General features: G+C 45.1%; 1 protein-coding gene across 1 annotated transcript in view; it reads right to left on the bottom strand.

Annotated features, from left to right (window-relative positions):
* LOC138301916 (vasoactive intestinal polypeptide receptor 1-like) overlaps positions 1 to 19,304 on the bottom strand; it is a 1,190,266-nt gene that overhangs the window by 394,912 nt on the left and 776,050 nt on the right. Inside the window, exons 5-6 of the mRNA XM_069242381.1 lie at positions 14,579 to 14,682; positions 4,230 to 4,362 (exon numbers count right to left, since the gene is read on the bottom strand). Of these exons, the coding sequence (XP_069098482.1) occupies positions 4,230 to 4,362; positions 14,579 to 14,682 (237 nt within the window). The remainder of the gene's footprint in view (positions 1 to 4,229; positions 4,363 to 14,578; positions 14,683 to 19,304) is intronic.

Raw genomic sequence — 19,304 nt, 5'->3', positions numbered from 1 at the left:
TTGTCACTTCAAGGACATGTACAACACATAAGCACATGTCCTGTCTTTTACCTACATAACACCTTGCCCTAAGGGTTACCTAGGGCCTGCCTTAGAGGTGACGTATATGTAGAAAAAGGGGTTATTAAGGCCTGCCAAGTAGCTTTAAATGGCAAGTCGAAGTGGCGGTGAAACTGCCCACACAGGTCTTGCAATGGCAGGCCTGAAGCATGGTTAAGGGGCTACTTATTGGTGGCACAATCAGTGCTGCAGGCCCAAAAGTGGCATTTAATTTACAGGTCCTGGTCACCTGTAGTGCACTTTACTAGGGACTTACAAGTAAGTTAAATATGCCAGTTGGGTAGTGTTAGAAATGGGGTCTTTGGTTGGCAGTCAGGTTAGCCCCTGTTAGACTTTTCATGCTTGACGTGGTCTCCCTTAACTTTTTGGCTCTCTTTCCCAGGTTGTTGATGTGTTCTGGACTCTCTTGTTGCTGTTTTTGTTACTCTGGGCACTTGACCACTATAACCAGTGATAAAGTGCAAGTGCTCCTATACAAAATGTGTATGTAATTGGCTTATCCATGATTGGCATATTTGATTTACTAGTAAGTCCCTAGTAAAGTGCACTATAGGTGCCCAGGGCCTCTAAATCAAATGCTACTAGTGGGCCTGCAGCAACGGTTGTGCCACCCATATTAGTAGCTCTGTAATCATGTCTCAGACCTGCCACTGCAGTGTCTGTGTGTGCAGTTTTAACTGTAAATTTGACTTGGCTAGTGGGTCCAAACCTTTCCTTTTTATACATGTAAGGCATACTTAAGGTAGGCCCAAGGTAGCCCCATGGGCAGGGTGCAGTGTATGTTAAAGGTGGGACATGTACTGATGTGTTTTACATGTCCTAACAGTGAAATATCGCTAAATTCGCCTTTCACTGTTGCAAGGCCTATCTCACTGCACCCTGCTCATGGGGCTACCTTGGGCCTACCTTAAGGGTGCCTTACATGTATAAAAAGGAAAGGCTTGGACCCACTAGCCAGGTCGAATTGGCAGTGCAAAAACTGCATACAAAGAGACTGCAGTGGCAGGTCTGAGACATGCTTACAGAGCTATTAATGTGGGTGGCACAACCAGTGTTGCAATTTGATTACAGGCACTGGGCACCTCTTGTGCACTTTACTAGGGTCTTACTAGTAAATCAAATATTCCAATCATGGAAAAGCCAATTGCATTTACATTTTACAGATAGGCACTTGCACTTTAGCACTGTCCGTTAGTGGTAAAGTGCTCAGAGTACCAAAAACAGTGAAAAAAGAGTCCAGCACACAGTCAGAACATGGGAAGCAGAGGCAAAAAAGACAGGGGAGACCATGTCAAGGATGCCAGGTCTAACAGGTAGGAGCCAATGATACCATGTTTAGGGGAGAGGGCATATGCACTTTAATACTGGACAGCAACCAGCACAAACAGGGTCAGAAAAATGGAGTGAGGCAGGCAAAAGGTTAGGGGATGGCCACCCTAAGGCTGTCAGGTCTAACAGTGCGTGACCCATCCAAGGGGGGTCCATAGAGAAGCAAATTTAAAGCTACGCATGTGCAGCACTGGCTGCATGTCACATGGCCACCATGACAGAGCCTGGCTCTTTAAAGCCATGGACGCTTAGCTGAGCAGCAGCAGACAGTGCAGGCTGAAAAGGTCACAGTGACACACTCAAGACACCACAGTGTGGCAATGACTGCCTCACATCCTCGAGAGGCAGCTCTTGTACAACTTAGCAAGTTACACAGACACAATTTTTGGGGGTGATCTGTGTATCTTCAGACCTCACCCTGGGGGTTTCTTTGTATACTAAAAGGCACATCGGTGTTTGTGTCCTAAAGAAAAGAAATGTAGTGTTCTGGTTTCCAAGGGCATTTTTTTTATATATAAAGGGAACTCGATCCAAAAGTGTTGGAACAGGTGACATGACCAGCAACTATATTGCACAAGGACACAGTGCTGCTTTAAACAGAAAACACTCTTGCTACTTATAGCGTCCCCTGCCCCCTTAACGTGCAACATCTGCTGGAGTCAGGTAAGAGCATCTCGAAAAGTGGTGCAGAAAGTGAAACACAAGTACTTCCAATTCCCTACCTTTCACTTATCTTTGAACTGGCTGGTGGGGGCTGGCTGATGAGAAAGCAAGAGTAACAATCGCCGGTCTCTGCAACAAAAGGGAGCATTACAGTGGGTTCATATTTTGGCCCAGGCGGGACTGGTGTGTGCGCATTGCCCCAGGGGGACTGGTAAGTGCCATTGTGATCAAGGTTTTGGCTTGGTGTGAAGCCCAACTTCCAGTTTTTCTGTGCAAATCACTTAATCTCTCCGTACCTGTGAAGTGCTCCGAAACCTTCCTTGTGGTTCGCGCTATGTGTAAAGTAACAACAAATCAATTAGGAAAAGAAGTTCAGAAACCAAAGCGGATGAAATCAGTACTTGGGTAACTGATAAGAGCAAACAAATGCGGAACAAGCACTGGTAAATGAAAAAAATAGCGCTGCAGCCAATAGAAAAGGAGGAAAAGTAAGTGGCAAGCACAGGAACCAATAAAAAACAAGAAAAGCAAGGGGGCGGAATGTAAGCCCCTTTTAAGATTTATATTAAATACAATAGATTTGACAAGCACAGCACAAGCGCTGTGCAGGTGAAACCTAAAAAGTAAATGATACTTACACACATGGAGATGTGAATATCTACACAGGACTGAAGTAGATCTGACCTCCCAAAAAATGACAAAGCAAATGCTGCATGCACATATGCTATAAAGAAGCAGAAAGAAAGCCTGCCTCAAAAAACTCCTAAGATTATTAATCACAGCACAATATCACCACATTTCTTAAGCACTGTCAAGATCCTGAACGCTGTACAGAAGCATAATGCTTTGATGTATTTTTTTGTTCTAAAATTCACCCCACCGCATGTCTGGGCAAAAATGTTCAAACTAGTCCCACACTGCTGGAGGCCATGAATACAATGAGCTTAAGGCCCTTTATGACTTTATGATTTATGAAAGCCGAACCTGTTCTGAGATCAGCCCCCAACCTGCTAGCTATTGGAGAATACAGTGAAACACAATGCCCAGTCCAGCCATGTCAACTGCGTATTCATTGACTCTCTAATCTACAAATTAATGTGTGAACTGCAAACATCACGGCCCAGACACCCTGGAGATGCATTTACAGCTCTGGCCAGGCTTTGTTGTATGCTGTTCTAACTCAGAGATTTTTCGAGTTATTGAATGCACTGTCAAAAGTGTGAATAAGAAAAAAAACAAATGTAATTGGCCATTGCATGTGTGTACAGAATTCAGAAGACTGTCATGATACTGTCCATGGGGCCCTATCATTATGGGATGTGGTGTCTCAAGGCAGAGTGGGTTGCCTGGTTTTATGTGCCTGTAGTGTGTAAAGTGGATCCATTTAACAAAATACTTCCCCAGATTAGGGTTTAGTGTTTTAGAAGGTGAGGTTCAGAAACAGTGAGCAGGATGTCTCTCTATGTGGCATAGTTACAGGAAAGTGGTGCATCATAGATGATGCACCATTTTTCTTGTGCCCCATTACCAGCACCTAACAACACTATGGTTGTGCTGTATTACAAAAAACAGTGCACCATGGCGGTCGTTAGCACAATAACGTCAACATTTTTTACGCTATTGTGGTACTTTGCTATACTAGTGTCAAAGATTTTGATGCAAGTGCAACAAAAGCACAGGTAGGCCCATTGAATATAATGGGTGCGTCTTTTTAACGCCTGCTGGAAAAAATGGTACAGTGAAATCTTGTAAATTTCACTGCACCATTTTTTGGGCCTCCCTGTGCCCGAAACAACCCACTGACATAAATTATGCCTGACAAAGGCATATTGTGGAGCAAAGGTTTACAAAGTGGTGCAATGCATGTGGCACAGCCGAAAAGCCACCTTAGCGCCGCATTAGCATCAACAAAATGTATGCTATGGTGATGCTAAGGTGGTGCAAGGGGCTTGTAAATATGCCCCTATAGGTGCATAAAAACAAGCACTCTGCTCCGTGCTGAGCCAATGTAGCCCATCACAGGACAGACAGCTACCTTTGTATTGCAAAAACCTTGACAGTAACTCTCTGTGAGCTGGCTCACTGCTCATTGACTCATATATTTTAAAAAGCTCTCCTGTTAACCACAAAAAGAATAGAGTTTGAAAGGGACAAGGTAAATAAATGGTGGACCTTACTGTTGACAATGTGCAGTGGTCCACAGTCTCGTCAGAGAAGAGGACAGCATCCTTAATGAACACGGCAGCTCCTCGGAGAGCAAATGATGCAAAGAGGTGCATATGGATGAAATTTCTGGTGCAATAAAGCTTCCTATGGGACAAGAGACATATAGGAGGAAAACACAGATACGTGACAATTACAACAAAGCAAAATATTTCAAATACAAGTACAGCTTGATACAACATTTTAAACCAACTCCCCTTAATTATATCAACCGACCATCTATCCCTTTATACTGCTTCCGCTGCCCCTAGCAAGATTTATGTAGGAAAGTAGCCTCTTTCTAGCATGATTACCCCCACTTTTTGGGATGTTTCTCAGTGTGTTTAACTGTGTCTACTGGGATCCTGCTAATTAGGACCCCAGTAGTTATGCTCTCTCCCTTAAATTATGGTTGTTGCATACTGGTAACCCAGTATTTCCCCCACAATTGGCATGCCGGTGCCCCCTTATAAGTCCCTAGTATATGGTAGTGAAGTACCCAGGGCACTGGAGTTCCAGGGGATCCCTATGGGCTGCAGCATTTTTCTGTCACCTATAGGGAGCCCATGCAAAGGCTTCTGCAGGACTGCCATTGCAGCCTGCGTGAAAAGGTGCATGCACCCTTTCACTGCCATTTACACTGCACCAGGTCACTTATAAGTCATCCCTATAGCAGGACCTCCAGCCCTGATGGCAGGGGGCAGAGTACCTGTGTGTGAGAGCACCCCTGCACTATCTGAGGTGCCCCCACGACCTTTAGGACCATTTTCCCGGACTTCGTGACCGCGGGGTCTCCAATTTACATGTGTACTGGACATAGGCCACTACCTATTTCCGGCTACATAATGGTAACTCATAACATTGGCTTGTTTGGTATTAAACATGTAGAAATCATACCCCAATGCTTTTGCAAGCATTGGTTGCATGATTCCATGTACTCTAAAGGCTCCTTAGAGAACCCCCAGTACTGCCATTACAGCCTTCTGAGATTTTCCAGGCAGCCCCAGCTGCTGCCACCTCTCAGATAGTTTCTGCCTGCCTGTTGCTCAAGCAGCTTGAGCCCAAGATGGCAGAACAAAGCATTTCATTTGACAGAGGGGTGTTACACCCTTTCCCTTTTGAAATAGGTGTTACAGGCTTGGGAGGGGTGGCCTCCCCAAGCTACTGCTTTGAAGGGCACATTCAATGCATAATCCAGTTTACATCGGTTCAGGGACCCCCAGTCCCTACTCTAGTGCAAAACTGGACAAAGGAAAGGGGAGTGACCAGTCCCCTGTCCATCACCACCCCAGGGGTGGTACTCAGAGCTCCTCCAGAGGGTCCCTGGGTTTTGCCATCTTGGATTAAACATTGGCAGGAAACTCTGGGAGCATCTGAGTGGCCAGTGCTAGCTGGTGACTGCAGAGCTCTACCCTGATAGTTGCTTACATTTGTAGGTGAGCAATCCCCCATTCCGGGATATTTAGGGTCTCTCTTTTGGGTGGTTCTTCAGATACGGATTACAAGACTCAAGCAGGAATCCTCTGCATCCTTTACTTTACCTTCTCACCGGAGAAACTGCATCTGGGCCCTCCAGGAACTTCTACAAACTGCAACAAAAAAGCAAAGACGACCTCTGCAACATTGTATCTTCAGCTCCTGCCAACAACTGCAACTGTTTCCCAGTCGTGCATCCTCAGAGGACAGCTGGTATTCAGCCTGCACCAGAAGAACAAAGGAATCTCCCTTGGAGTAAAGGAGTCACTCCACTGCTTCAGCAGGCACCTCTCTGTAGTGATGACCGGTGACGTGGGTCCCCTCTCCTGATGGGTTGCATGGATCTAGCATCACAGGTGGTGGACTGAAGTGGCCCAGACAGTCCTGACATTGTACTGTCCAACTTTGGTGGAGGTAAGAGCTTGCCTCCCCTCGCAAGACAGTACCCCCGTGCACCATATGTTTGGCAGTTGCCAAGGCTTATTGGCATCCTTCCACAAAGTTCTTCATGCACTGTGCAGCTCCGGCCCACAGCACTCTATCCTGTGATGCACAGATTCATGAGTGGTTCTCCAGTGGTGTGGGATACCTTGTTGTAGTGCTGCATGCACCTCCTTTGTCCCCTTGCTGTGGGACTCCTGTGCATTCTGGCTGGTCTTCTGAGGGCTCTCTGAGTTTCTGATAGCCCCTCTGAGTCCACCAGGTACCTCCTGGTCCCGGGCAGTGCCATTTTCCACTAACCGCAAGCTTTGCATGTGCCAAGGCTTGTTGGCGGAATCCAGCAAAGCGAAGGAGACTGCAATCTTCCATGCGGCATTGGACATCATCTGCACCAACCATGTACCCCCATCTGTCTTCTTGGGTGCAATTCTGACTGTTGGTATTCGCTAGTGGTTCCTCTTTTTCATCTTCATCCGGGTTAGCAGGGGCTTCTGTTCTCCCTGGACTCTTCTGTGCTTCTTGGACTTGGTCTCCTTCTCCAACAGGTCTTCAGGTCCAGGAATCCACTGTTGGTGTCTTGCAGTCTCTTCTGATTCTTCCATAATCTTCTTGGCTGCTCATCCACACTACCCCTAGAGAGCCTGGCTTCCAGACACTGCCTACATTTCAATAATAAGGTATAAAGGGACCTGGTATGAGGTGTAAGTACCTAAGGTACCCACTACAAACCAGGCCAGAGTCCTTCCATTTTTGCCATATATATACACGCACACATGTGGATGCATAGATGCAAGCAAGCTCTTTACTGCTAGAACAACTCTAACACTAAAACATGATTTGCATTTGCTAATCCTAATAAGGAGTTTGCGTTGACAATGTTTTACTCCAAACTGTTAAATGCATACCACATGTCTAGGAATAGACCGAAAATGTGTGAAAGGTTTATAAAAATATGGCAGTCTTTATTATGACGTTTCACATGGCACTCTGAAAACTATGACCCCCAATCACCCTGGCCCGTCTATTGTAGATACAAAGAGTGGTATCAAATTTCTTTTGGACAAGCACGTTCACATTCAAAACTCATTTGCCCTTTCAGTCTTGACTTAGTTTAGGAGTGCACCATTCATGGTAATCAACTGATACTTGCATAGAGCGAAGGTCAATATATCAGCCATCTCAGATACTGTTTGCCATGGTAGTCACAATATAATCAGACCACACTGATCAGCCAATGACTGATTATATCTATCAGTCATGATAGTGGAGTATTGCCTCCTAGCCTACATCTCAGTGGAAGGGTTGTAGTATGAGTCTGCATAGTTAGAGGTGAATTTTTTTTTTCCCTTTCACACCACATATGTATTTTTGATGACAGTCTGTAAAGTATTGATTCCTGGAGATACTGAAGACTATCATCGAACAGTTAAGCTTCTGAAGGCATGCACTAGGCTTGTAAATCCATGAGTTAACGCACACTCTGGCCATCACAATTTGAAAACGCAGACCAATGATTTCTTTGTGTATGTATGTTTGTATCTATGTATGAATGTATGTGTGTGGTATTTGTATAGCACAAAGGTAGCCAAAAGACAGTGGACGCTGTATATTATATTATGTTAATTATTATTTATTGAGCGCACAATCACTAGCGGTTTCTTGGCATTATGGGGTGAATTATTGACAAATGGACCAGAAGAAAAGACAAGTAACAACTGTAATACTCTTGTTTGAAAACTTTGGTCCCCATTTCCACTTTCTTGAATCCAGTAGCAGTCAGCTGGGACGCAGATGAAGAACGAAGTTCCTGCACCAGACAGTACTTAATTCATTTTCCCCTTAAGAATTAAACTTCCTCCCCTATTGAATTTTTGAAGATAAGGTGACAGATCTTTAATTTGATCCTGTATTCCACATGCAACCAATGAAGTTCTCTGAGCATAGGAGAGGTATGTGAATACTTTGGTGCCTTACAATTCAATCTAGCTACTCGATTCTGAACCTCTTATAACCTGTTGATTGACTTTTCTTTGGGGCAGGGCTGGGTTTATACAATTTCAATAATCTAGTTTAGATATTACTGGAGCTAGAATAACAATTTTTAGCACTTTGCCAGGGAGAAACATCATTTTTTATAACCCTTCTTGATTTTAGCTTACATGGTCAAATTGACAAGCAGTAGGAGAGGAAGTGGTTTTGTGGACAGTTCATGAATTGTGATGTAGTGTTCTTTAAATAGGTGACTCTTCAATTCTTTCCTAAACTGGACAAGCGTTGTGGTGGTCCTGATAGATACAGGGCTATTCTTCCAAATCCTTTGGGCTTACATGAAAAAGATCTGTTATCTTGTCTTTTTTTATATACTTCTTAATTTTCAGTCTGATGGTGTCATGGCTGATTGTGAGCATGTATGCAAAATAAGCAAGGGTGCTAGTTGAGCCTCCTTTGTAAATGATGCAGAAGCTTCAGAAGATGGTGCAGGCTGAATCATCGAAGTGGGCGAGAGAGGGGGGTGATGTGATCAGATTTGACCACTAATTCATGCAGGTTTCTGAGCTTTGCTTTCTGCATCTCACAAGCAAGTGTAATACGTTACAGATTTAGTTTTTACACTGTAGACAACATGATTTCTTGAAAATGGGTTCAAAGCCCAATTCAGAGGCTATATGCTGACACTGAACTCATATTGCTATGGCTCCTGATGTCTCAAGGTCTAGGAAGTGCATGACAATGGGCTGTCCTGGCACAATAGTGGTTTGTCACTGACGAGAGACAAACTGATATATTTTGTATGTATTTCCACTTACTCTTCTATTTACAAAATCTCTGGATGCCATATAACACAAAATTGCACCAGGGTCTGCTTGTATACTCCTACGTTTTTTGTCATGAAAAGAGGACTGAAGGTTGGTGAAAAGAGGACTGAAGGTTAGTGATACATTCTTGCTATCCCAGAATATGTTGGGAAATTCCCTGTTTCAGAGTAAAAAGGTTTCTCACCATGGTGTCATGGTAAGCTACAGGCTGATAAATATTGAAGGGATTGACAGATACTCCATAAAGAGGAAGAGGGGAGGCTCCATCTGGGTGTATGTATTACAGATATATCTAATACATAGTTCTCAGTACCCTAACAGCATTTGCTCATTCAATCAATCAATCAGTATTTGTAAAGCATGACTGCTCACCTATAAGGGGCTAAAGGTGCTGGGGGGAGGGAAAGGTCTCATCTGAAGAGCCACGTATTTAGGTTCTTCCTGAAGATGGTGAGCGACAGGCTTTGTCTGAAGTGCAGGGGGAGGTTGTTCCAGCTCTTCGCTGCAGTGTAGGTAAAAGATTGTCATCCGGTGGTGGTTTTGCGGATAAGAGGGATGGTGGCCAGGGCCATCTGGGCAGAGCAGAGGGATCTGGCGGTGTGTGGAAGGAGACGCGGTGGTTCAGGTAGGCTAGTCCAGCGTTGTGTATGGCTTTGTACATGTGGGTGAGAAGCTTGAAGCTGATTCGCTTCTCAATCTGGAGCCAGTGGAGGGTCCTCAGGTGTTGGGAGATGTGTTCTCGGCGAGGGAGGTCCAGAAAAAGTCTGGCGGTGGCGTTCTGGATGATTTGCTGGTAGGGTGGTCGAGGTTTCAAACTTTGCACACGAGGTTTGCAGATTGTTCAGGAAAGCAAAGTTTGCGAACTAAATGTTCTTATAAAATAATGTTTGCAGGATGATTCTAATGCCACACCTGCTATTTTGTGGATATTTCTCTGAAGATCTATGCTAACATGACATTACTTCCACTTTTGTAATCTAACAGAAAAACAAAATTTTCACAACGATGCAGACTCTTAGTTTATTATGGGCACACTTAGCAGGGCTTAGGAGTCCGCTTTGACTGCACCAATCGGTGGAGGTGAATGTGTGATCTGGTGGTCCCTTACCCTCAACTTGTCCACCACTAGTGGATATTTATGATGCGTGTTCAATCTTCTGTAGTGGGTTTGTTAGAACATGAAGTGATGTTGTCTTTTACATGAGGTATACCCAATGTGCATGTGGAAGTATCCCAATTTCTGAGCAGGAAGACATTACCGATGTACTGCATCTGTCACCAAATGAGCCATTCACATTATGTCCTAATATTGATTCTTGTGATACACAGAGCAATCAACTAAATCATGTGTCACGTTAGACCTTCCATAACATCTATGGGAGCAGGTGAAATTTCCTGCACAACGGGAGGAATGATACATTTTGTTCATTCTTGTTCTGGAGTCTGAGCAGATTGACTTTAAGAAATGAATGCTGTTCCAGGAATAAAATGGGTGATTTAAAATATGTGCTAACAGTGTGGTACACACAAAGAAGGGAGACAGTAGAAGGTGGCATTCTAATAGAATTCAGTCAAGTTAGGAATCACTTCTATGATTATTGATTCTCTGGAGATAACAGATTGTAGATTAGTCCTTCATGATGAAGAGGATTGACACTAGACTAGTCATGAGATGAAGATTTAATAGAACAGTATATTCAATTTGCAGAAATTTGATTCCACTGAGCGCAAAGAACCTGCAGCCACAGGAGCAGTTACTCCTGGCTACTTTGTATGGCCCACGGACTGTAGTGGCTGTTCAGAAGTGTTTAACAGGTTGATGGCAATGCAGGTGATTCTGAAATTGTCACTTTTACTGCCACTCTCCCTGTGTCCACAATCAACAATGCCACCACCATTAGCCATGAAGGCCTTGGCACCAGCAGTGACAGTACCTCCAAAGGTGATATTTGGAGACATTACAGAAAGGCTTATAATAAGAAGACTCTCAAAGGACAGGGAGAGTTTGGATCTGTGCCTGAGTGGATTGGAAAAAAAAACAGGGCTAGATTTACAAGGCCCTTGCGCCTCCTTGCACCACACTAGCATAATTTTTGTATGCTAATATGGCGTTAAGGCGGCAATTTCAATACACTATATTTACAAAGTGGCACAAAGCTAGCCTTGCTCCATTTTGTACCCCTTGTGTCACATTATATCTGCACCAGGTATAATGTATGCAAGGGGGGTATTCCCATGCAGGAAGGCCTAAAATAATTGCGCACTGAGATCTACAAAATTTTACTGCAACATTTTTTAATCTTTTTTAACAATCTATGGACCTCCCTAGTGCTTTGCCACACCAGCGCTATAGTTTATGGCACTAATCTAGCAAAGCGCCACAATAGCATCATAAATTATGATGCTATTGTGGAAACGAGTGCCATGGTGAACTGTATGGTAAATAAGGTGCAACCATGGTGTTGTTAGGCGGGGCAGGGGCAGCGCAAGAAAAGTGGTGCATTGTGAAATATGTGCCACTTTCTTATAGATCTGGTGCCCAGTATCAGAGCACATGAAAAAGCGAAAAAGGTGAAAGTGAGAGTAAAATTCAAATCTGTTGGAACTGATGACTATCTTTGTGTTCAGCCTTTTTTGCTAGACATCATCAACAACAGCCGTCATGGGCAAGCAGAAAAGCCAGACAGAAAAGGAAGCTGCATCAGACCTGAGGTAGGTGAATGTACATCACCTTAAAATTAATTGATCTTTTTAGGATTTAAATCCTCAAGGATAAGAACTGTTAAACTGGTGCCTAGAGTAAATTACATCCTGTTGATTCAGTGGGAAAGAAAAACGATTGGCATGCACTACCGCAATGAAGAACATGAGTGTGCATCATGTTTCTCAAATAGAAAGGGATGACGGGTGCCTCTTCACCCCTTTCACCAGCGCCAGAGTGTGATTCGGATCACTTGGTGCCCTTTGGTTTCACTGCTTCGTCTACTCTAGCACACTACTAGACAATATAGTCCACACGTCTCTCCTTCTCTCATCCTTTTTTAGTCCAGCCACAGGCATCTTCATCGTCTTTGTTTTTTAATTCCACTGAAGCCGGACCCCTCTAACAGACACCTACAGATTTCAAGAATCTCTTGTGCTGGTGGTACTCGTCCATGGCCCTCGAGTGCAGAATCCCTGCCCCTAACTGAGGATGTTTTTAGTTTATAATAACCAACGGAATAGACAGTTTAAAGAATTGTCCTCAATGAATGAGCCACAGAGTCGGTCAGGGTGGGCTCCCGGTCCTGTCTGCCTTGATGGGTGTGGCGGGAACTTTCTGTTCAGGACCACTGGGACAAAGCCTATTGATTTTCACAGGTACAACTTCAAGAGAGGTCCCGAGCTTTTCTCAGCTATTTTAATCTTTAAATCTGTGACAGTGCAGTTATCGGAGATGTAATTTGAACGCCACGTTTGAGCTAATTCCAAAGCCCAGTACGTTTTTGTGCTTGTAGAAAGTTAACACGTTTTATTTTCGATGATTCTCTGTGAACCTATTTTATTTTTATTATTATAAACTATTAGTGAAATTAAAATGTGTGATTGAAATGAATTTCCTCAAGGTGGAAGCACAAAACTGCTGTTTCTCATAGTTCTATTTTCATTACTCAAAATGTTCCCGTTAAATATTCGCACATATGTTGTTTAAGGTTGTCAGTATTTGCCAGATCCTTGTGAATCATTACACGTTGCAGAAACCCAGCATAATAGCAGAGCACTTACTCTTTTGTTGCGTTGCATACCAACGAACAGCTTATCAGGTGCATTTTCTCACCCCTTCCTCTCTGTCTCTCCCGCTCCCCTTCCTCGAATTCATTTTCTCCCTTGCACTCCACTCTTGTCTCTTCTCTCTCGCCCTTTCTCTGTTTTCCCCTGTCTCGCAATCCTAAACTTATCTTTCACTCAGTTCTTCGCTTTAGATGTCCCTCCCCTTATTTCTACTCCCTTCTACCTCGCTCTCTCTCTTCCTTTCTATAGATTATTCTCGTCTTTTTTTAATTTCTCTCCAAGTTTCTTGCACTCCTTCTCCACCTATCATCTCTCCATTTCCCACTTCCTCCGTTTCCTTCTGTGCTGTATTCATTCCTTTCTCCAAGCCTCACCTTCTAGTCTTCCCGGCCCCTCTTTCAATTCCTCTCTCACACAAACACTAATGTCTTCTCTCAGTCCATCTCTCACTCTCTCTCTCATCTATACAAATCCATATAACAGCCCCTGTCTACTCCCCTCTTTCTATATCTCTACCTGTGCCCTCTCCTTCCCTTTCTCCCCTTCTCTATTTGTGCCCCTCTTTTTCTTGGTGTCCAATCTCTCTTTCTGACTTACTGCCCCTTTCTCTGTTGTATAATGTTACTGTTCGAATCATATTGTGGTAATATTTATTAGCACATGATGCAAGACAATTTCCTAGTTTTGCATTAAAGTTAATTACAGCTGCTCCGTAATTGTCCCCTGAGGTTCATAAATTGAGGCTTTCAGCAATTCTTCGATAAAAAATATTTGTGGAACGTGTGACTGAACTCTCATGTCAGGTTAAATTGAATGTTGGCGTTTTATGTGAAACACCGGAAGTTCCTCCAGTTTTCCATTTCAACCACAGCAGAAACAGAATTCTTAGTATTAGCCAAGACCAACAACAAATAACTTAACACAATGTAGCTCCATGACAGAAACCTGGATGTATTTAAACCGTAACTTTTACCCAGTGCCAAGTCACTTTGATGTAACATGGACCTCATACCTTACCCTCGAAAAGCATACCACAAAGAAGCCCAGGATGGCTTGATGCCATCTCTCTGAACTAAAGAAAGTGAAATTGTTTCTCCTAGAAAGAGATTTCAGAAACACCCTTGCAAGCATTTGTACCCTCACAAAGACCTGAAGAATTATGACCGCAACATCCTGATGAAACTCTACTGGCCTCCCTTGCTTGCCTGTTCTATTTTCACAGCCAGATCGATCATCAAGAAAGTTGATACTGCCGACAGCCTAGCCTATTTGTCTGACAAGCTCCTCCCCCTTGGCTTCTTTTAGCACACCTGCAGCCAGGACACTGTCAGATTGGAAAAGAAGCACAAACAAAGGCAACAGGGCTTCTCCATCTATGATTCATGAAACTGAGAATTATCTGTATATATACAATATGACCTCCCCAACCCTTCTTCAATTTATAAAAGAGCAAAAGACAAACTTTTTTTTATAGAACCCTACACAAGATGAAGTAGTAATCCTTCTCCACGATCAAAATCCAGTAATCACGTGTGGAAGGTATGCTTATATTTTGATCCTGTGCAGCACACTGCTGCCTTTTGGATTGGTTTGTGTTACTCAAATGTGACCCAGACATGCATTGCAGTGCCACCCCCTGCCAGCATGTAACCTAGTGTATCCACCTTCTATTCTACCTTTGCTATTTGCTACTGTTCCATATTTAGTTTTGAAGCAAATATTAGGTCGTCATGGCCATGAATTTGTAATTTCGTACCCCCAATGGATATGAGATTGAATGAGGTGGTGGGGTGAGGTGTTTTACGTCAGTATTGACTTACCTGAACATGGAGAAGATGCAGATGGCCACTGTCAGCGCTGAAAGTGATATGGAATATCCAATTGTGTAGAGGACCTTCACTGTGACAAAATAGCCTTCCTGCTCCTGTAACAACAAAACAACGGCCAGTGAGTGACTGTCAGGCGACGTCAGCTTTCATCAGGCTTGGCAAAATGTTGCTTTCGTATGTAATGAACGGCGGGTTGAGCCAAGCTGTGCCTAAATGGCACTGTTAGCCCAGTCTTTGCATGGCACAGAGACCATGTTTCGTCTCATCATACTCCGTGGAGTGAGGCAGTGCCCTGTGTGCGTGCTTACTCTTTTTAGCTGCGCGCACACGTAGGACATACCAGGAGTCACTGTTTGACTAAGAGCGATGATTTTTTAAGGGATGATCACAGGCAAAATATCGGTTCTATTTTTTTAATGAAATTGGCAAAAATGTATATATTTATATACCTTAACCCTGTATTTTCTGAATGCTATAGGTTGTAAGGAAAGTCCTAGAGGATAGGAATAGCGCATGAAACAATTCAGTCTTTCAAGGTCAAAGACTATACCTATGATTGCCCCGAGATGTTTCATGCCACTTAATTGCTCGTTTCTAGAGCGCCAACTGCTCAAGAGCATGGTAGAAAATATATGTGGCACAGGAGAAAGCATGCAAAGGATACTATGTGCAATACATTATTCATTTGTGTTTCATAGTAATAAGTGTTACAGGACTGGATGCTGGGTAACTTGGTCTCAATGTCTGAACGTTAGCTCTCACAATAAACGTCAGTTTCTTGCTTTATTTTGTGTATGCTGACAGAATGTCTTTGTGTGTAACGCTTTGTTTCCCTAAGCGGCAATTTTCCATTCGCCTGCTGAATACTGCCACCCAAGTAGAGCTCCTCGGAAGCTGCCCTTGTAATTTGTTTCGTTTCCACGCTAATATGGTATAAAAGAAACAAAGAAATAAGAGCTAAGAACTTTTTTTTGTTTGCTTTTAAAATCACTCCAGTGAAAGTATGGTTTTCAGCTTTGTGTTGCAGACCCGTGGATCAGAGTGAGCCGCTCTACCGGCTTCATAGATATACATGAAACTGAACTGTGCATAAACTCCCCCTAGTTATGAAAAAAGAAGAATATATAGACTGCTTTCTGTAAAGCATGCTGTGCATCGGGGCACTAAGCACCCCCCAGATCCACAGTTTTGCAGAGTTTTTTCATTCCTCTATTGTATGATGGTGTACAGCAAATAGGGAGTTTTCTATACAACTGTTAGGGATGTTAGGGATATGTAATAAATAAAGTTTGTAGTCTATATCGTATGCTGTGGTGTCTTGGGTGCATTTCTTGTTGGGATAATGTCGAGGCAGGTTCCTTCAAAGCGGCGCAGGATTGTTTCCTCTTCTTCTTCTTCGGGGGAGGATGTTGCGGTTCCCCTCTCCACTCCTGGGGGATACAGGTTGCGGTAGGGGTTCCTGCGCCTCTCATGTCCAGAGAGGAGGTTCAGGACATGATTGAGGTGGCTGTGTCTTGTGCTCTGCAGGCTGGAGCATCCACGCCTGGACGTTCTACGACAGCCCGTTCTTCAGGGGCTGCAGAGGGGTCCTCTTCATCAGATGATGACACTCCTTCTACTTCTTCTGGTGGGAAATATGTCTCCAGGGAAGAGGTGAGGGAGGTTCTGATGCATGTTCGGGAAAATGTAGGTTTTCCTGTTTTTCAACCTACGGGGACTGATTCACACTTGTTCCCTCAATATCAAATGCCTTCAAGGTTTGCCATGCCTTTTCAGGGCCCTGTTAAGGATATGGTGCTCCGGGAGTGGAATGATGTGGACAAGTCTCAGGTTCCACGTTTCCTTCAGAAGCTGTACTTACTGGAAGGGGAAGATGTGTTGCCACCTTCCGTTAAGCTGGATTCCATTTTGGCAACTTTAGTTGGCAAGACAGCGGTCAATCCGGAGGATTGTGTTCCTGCTGATGCCACTGACAGAAAGGTGGATTCAGGTCTGAAGAGGGCGTTTGCGGCAAAGAATTTGGCCCTCAGAGCGGGTATTTTTTCTACTTATTCTGCCCAATCCTTGGTGCAGGATTTTGACAAACTGGCGGTAGCTGTTCAGGAGGGTTCGGAGTGTTCGGAACTGCTGGCAGTTATGGAACAACAGGCCAGGCTGCTGGCGGACATGTCATCTGATGTTGTCCGCACTTCAGCTCTGGCTTCGGGAGCTTTGATTGGGGCTCGTAGGTCCCTCTGGTTAAGGATGTGGAAGGCGGATCCTGGGGAGAAGTCTGCTCTCCCGAGACTGCCTTTTGAGGGGCGCAATTTATTTGGCGATCAGTTGCCTTCTATGCTTTCGAAAGCTTTTAAGGAGAGGAAACCCGCCTTGCCTTACAAAGGTGGTTCTTCTTCTGGCAAGGGTTGGCGGAAGCATTCTCGGTCTTCTCCCAAAGTTGATTCCAAGTCTTTTTCTTTCAGGAAGCGTCGTTTTCAGCCCCACTTTTCTCCTAAAAAGTCTGCTCCTTCGGGGCGCGGAGGATTCAAGAAGGGTTCCTGACAATCATTGTGGGACTGGTAGAGGGCCGGTTGGAGGGCGGCTGTGGCACTTTCTTCCCGTTTGGCAGGAGGATGTCAACGATCGCTGGGTGCTGGACATTGTAAACAATGGCTACGCCATAGACTTCGATGTATACCTCCAGATACCGGGGTTCGTCCTACTCCACTGCCTGCGGACGGGGCCCAGAGGCAGGCGTTGTTGGAAGGGGTCCGGGACTTACTTCTCAAGAGGGCCATATCCCACGTTCCTGTGGGGAGAGAGGTCTGGGCACTTATTCCATCTTGTTCCTGGTTCCAAAGGTGTCAGGGGGCTTTCGTCCTGTCCTCAATCTCAAGGGTGTGAATTCCTGGATCAAGACTGTACATTTCCGTATGCTTTCCATTCAGTCGATTTTTCCTCTGGTCGGTCCAGGGGATTTCCTCGGGTCTCTGGATCTGTAGGATGCATACCTGCATGTTCCAGTGGCTCTCTCTTCTCAGAGGTTCCTACGCTTTGCGGTGGGCAAGGACCATTTTCAGTTTTGTGTTCTGCCATTTGTCCTCAAGTCCTCTCCATGGATTTTCACCAAGGTGCTGGCCCCTCTGGTGGCTCTTCTACATTCCAAAGGGGTGTTTGTCCATCCTTATTTGGACAATATTCTGATTCAAGCGCTCACTCAGGTTCTGTTAAGGAGGCATGTGGCCTGGGTTCTGTTGGTCCTGCAAAACCACCTTTTTTTGGTCAACTGGGGTAAGTCAGATTTGGTCCCTTCACAAGGATCTGGTTTTTCTCTGGCCGATTTCTGACTCTTCAGGGCTTGGTGAAAGTGTCGGAGAAGCGGTTGTTGTGCCTCCAGTCACAGGTGTTGTCGATCTTGTCGCAGCCGGCTCCCAGAGCCCTTCAGTGGTTACGTCTGCAGGGTCATTTGGTGTTGGTGGTTTTTCTGGTACCGTGGGCGCGGTTTCATCTTCTTTGCCTGATGAACTGGTTTCTCGTTCGTTGGTCTCCGGGGTTGAGTTCTCTTCGGACAAGGATTCCTGTGTCGGGGTTTGTTCGCAGGGAGTTGGGTTGGTGGCTGGTGCTGGCTCGTCTTCGTTTGGGGGTGTCTTTATCTCCTCCTCGCCCGGTGGTAGTGACGACCGATGCCAGCCTCTCCGGTCGGGGGGCTTGGATGGGGTCGGATCAGGTCCAGGGGTTTTGGTCGCCTCTGAAGGCCAGACGCTCCTCGAATTGGCGGGAGTTGAAGGTGGTGCTTCTTGCTCTGATTCATTTTCAGGAATCCCTGAAGGGTTTGGACGTTCTTATTCGGACAGACAACTTGGTGACCAAAGCTTACGTGAACAGGCAGGGAGGGACCAGGTCGCTGTCGCTGTTCCGCATTGCGAGGGACATTTTTGTTTGGGTGCAAAGGTGGGTTCTATCCCTGCGAGCCACCTACATTCAGGGGGTGGTCAATGTTCGGACGGATCTTCTGAGCCGGGTCATTCCTTCGTCTCAGCTTTTCTCCCTCTGGTTGTCTCTGTTTCATCGCCTGGTTCACCTGTGGGGTCTTCCGGTGTTGGATGTGTTTGCCTCCCCAGACAATGCGAAAGTAAGGCGCTTTTGCTCCCGGTTTGGTTGTCCTCAGGCTTGGGCGGTGGTCGGGATGTCGTGTCCTTGGCCTCATGATCTTTTGTACGCATTTCCACCCTTCCAGTTGCTCCGTGCGTTTCTGGTGAGAGTACGTCTTCTGAAGGTCAGGGTTCTCTTGATCGCGCGCCATTGGCCATGGGCAAATTGGTTTCCGTTGCTTCGGTTGATGGCTTCCGGTCACATGTGGACTCTCCCTCTCTGTCCCTCGCCTCTGGAGTTTCCTTACCTCCTGATGGGATTGTTGAGGCAGTTGCACTTGATGGCTTGGAAGTTGAACGGAGGGGATTGACGTGCTTAGGGGTCCCGGTCGCTTTGAGTTCTACTTTACTGGCTTTGCGGCGTCGTTCCACTTTACTGTCTTATGGTCGGCAATAGAAGGTTTTTTCTTCCTGGTGTTTGCGGCATAGGTTGGATCCTACGGCTGCTTCTCTGTTTGAGGTGATGTCGTTTTTACAGGATGGGGCCCAGTTGGATTTGTCTGTGGCTTCCCTGCAGGTGCAGTGGGCTGCGATTTAGGCTTTTAGGGGCCCGTAGCGTAATCTGTCTGGTCATTTGATGCCTCGGTTTC

The sequence above is a fragment of the Pleurodeles waltl genome, chromosome 6 (assembly GCF_031143425.1).
Source record: "Pleurodeles waltl isolate 20211129_DDA chromosome 6, aPleWal1.hap1.20221129, whole genome shotgun sequence".
NCBI classification, from domain to species: Eukaryota; Metazoa; Chordata; class Amphibia; order Caudata; family Salamandridae; genus Pleurodeles; species Pleurodeles waltl.
The sequence above is the reverse complement of the archived record's forward strand: the minus strand, read 5'-3'. Positions and strand labels throughout refer to the sequence as shown.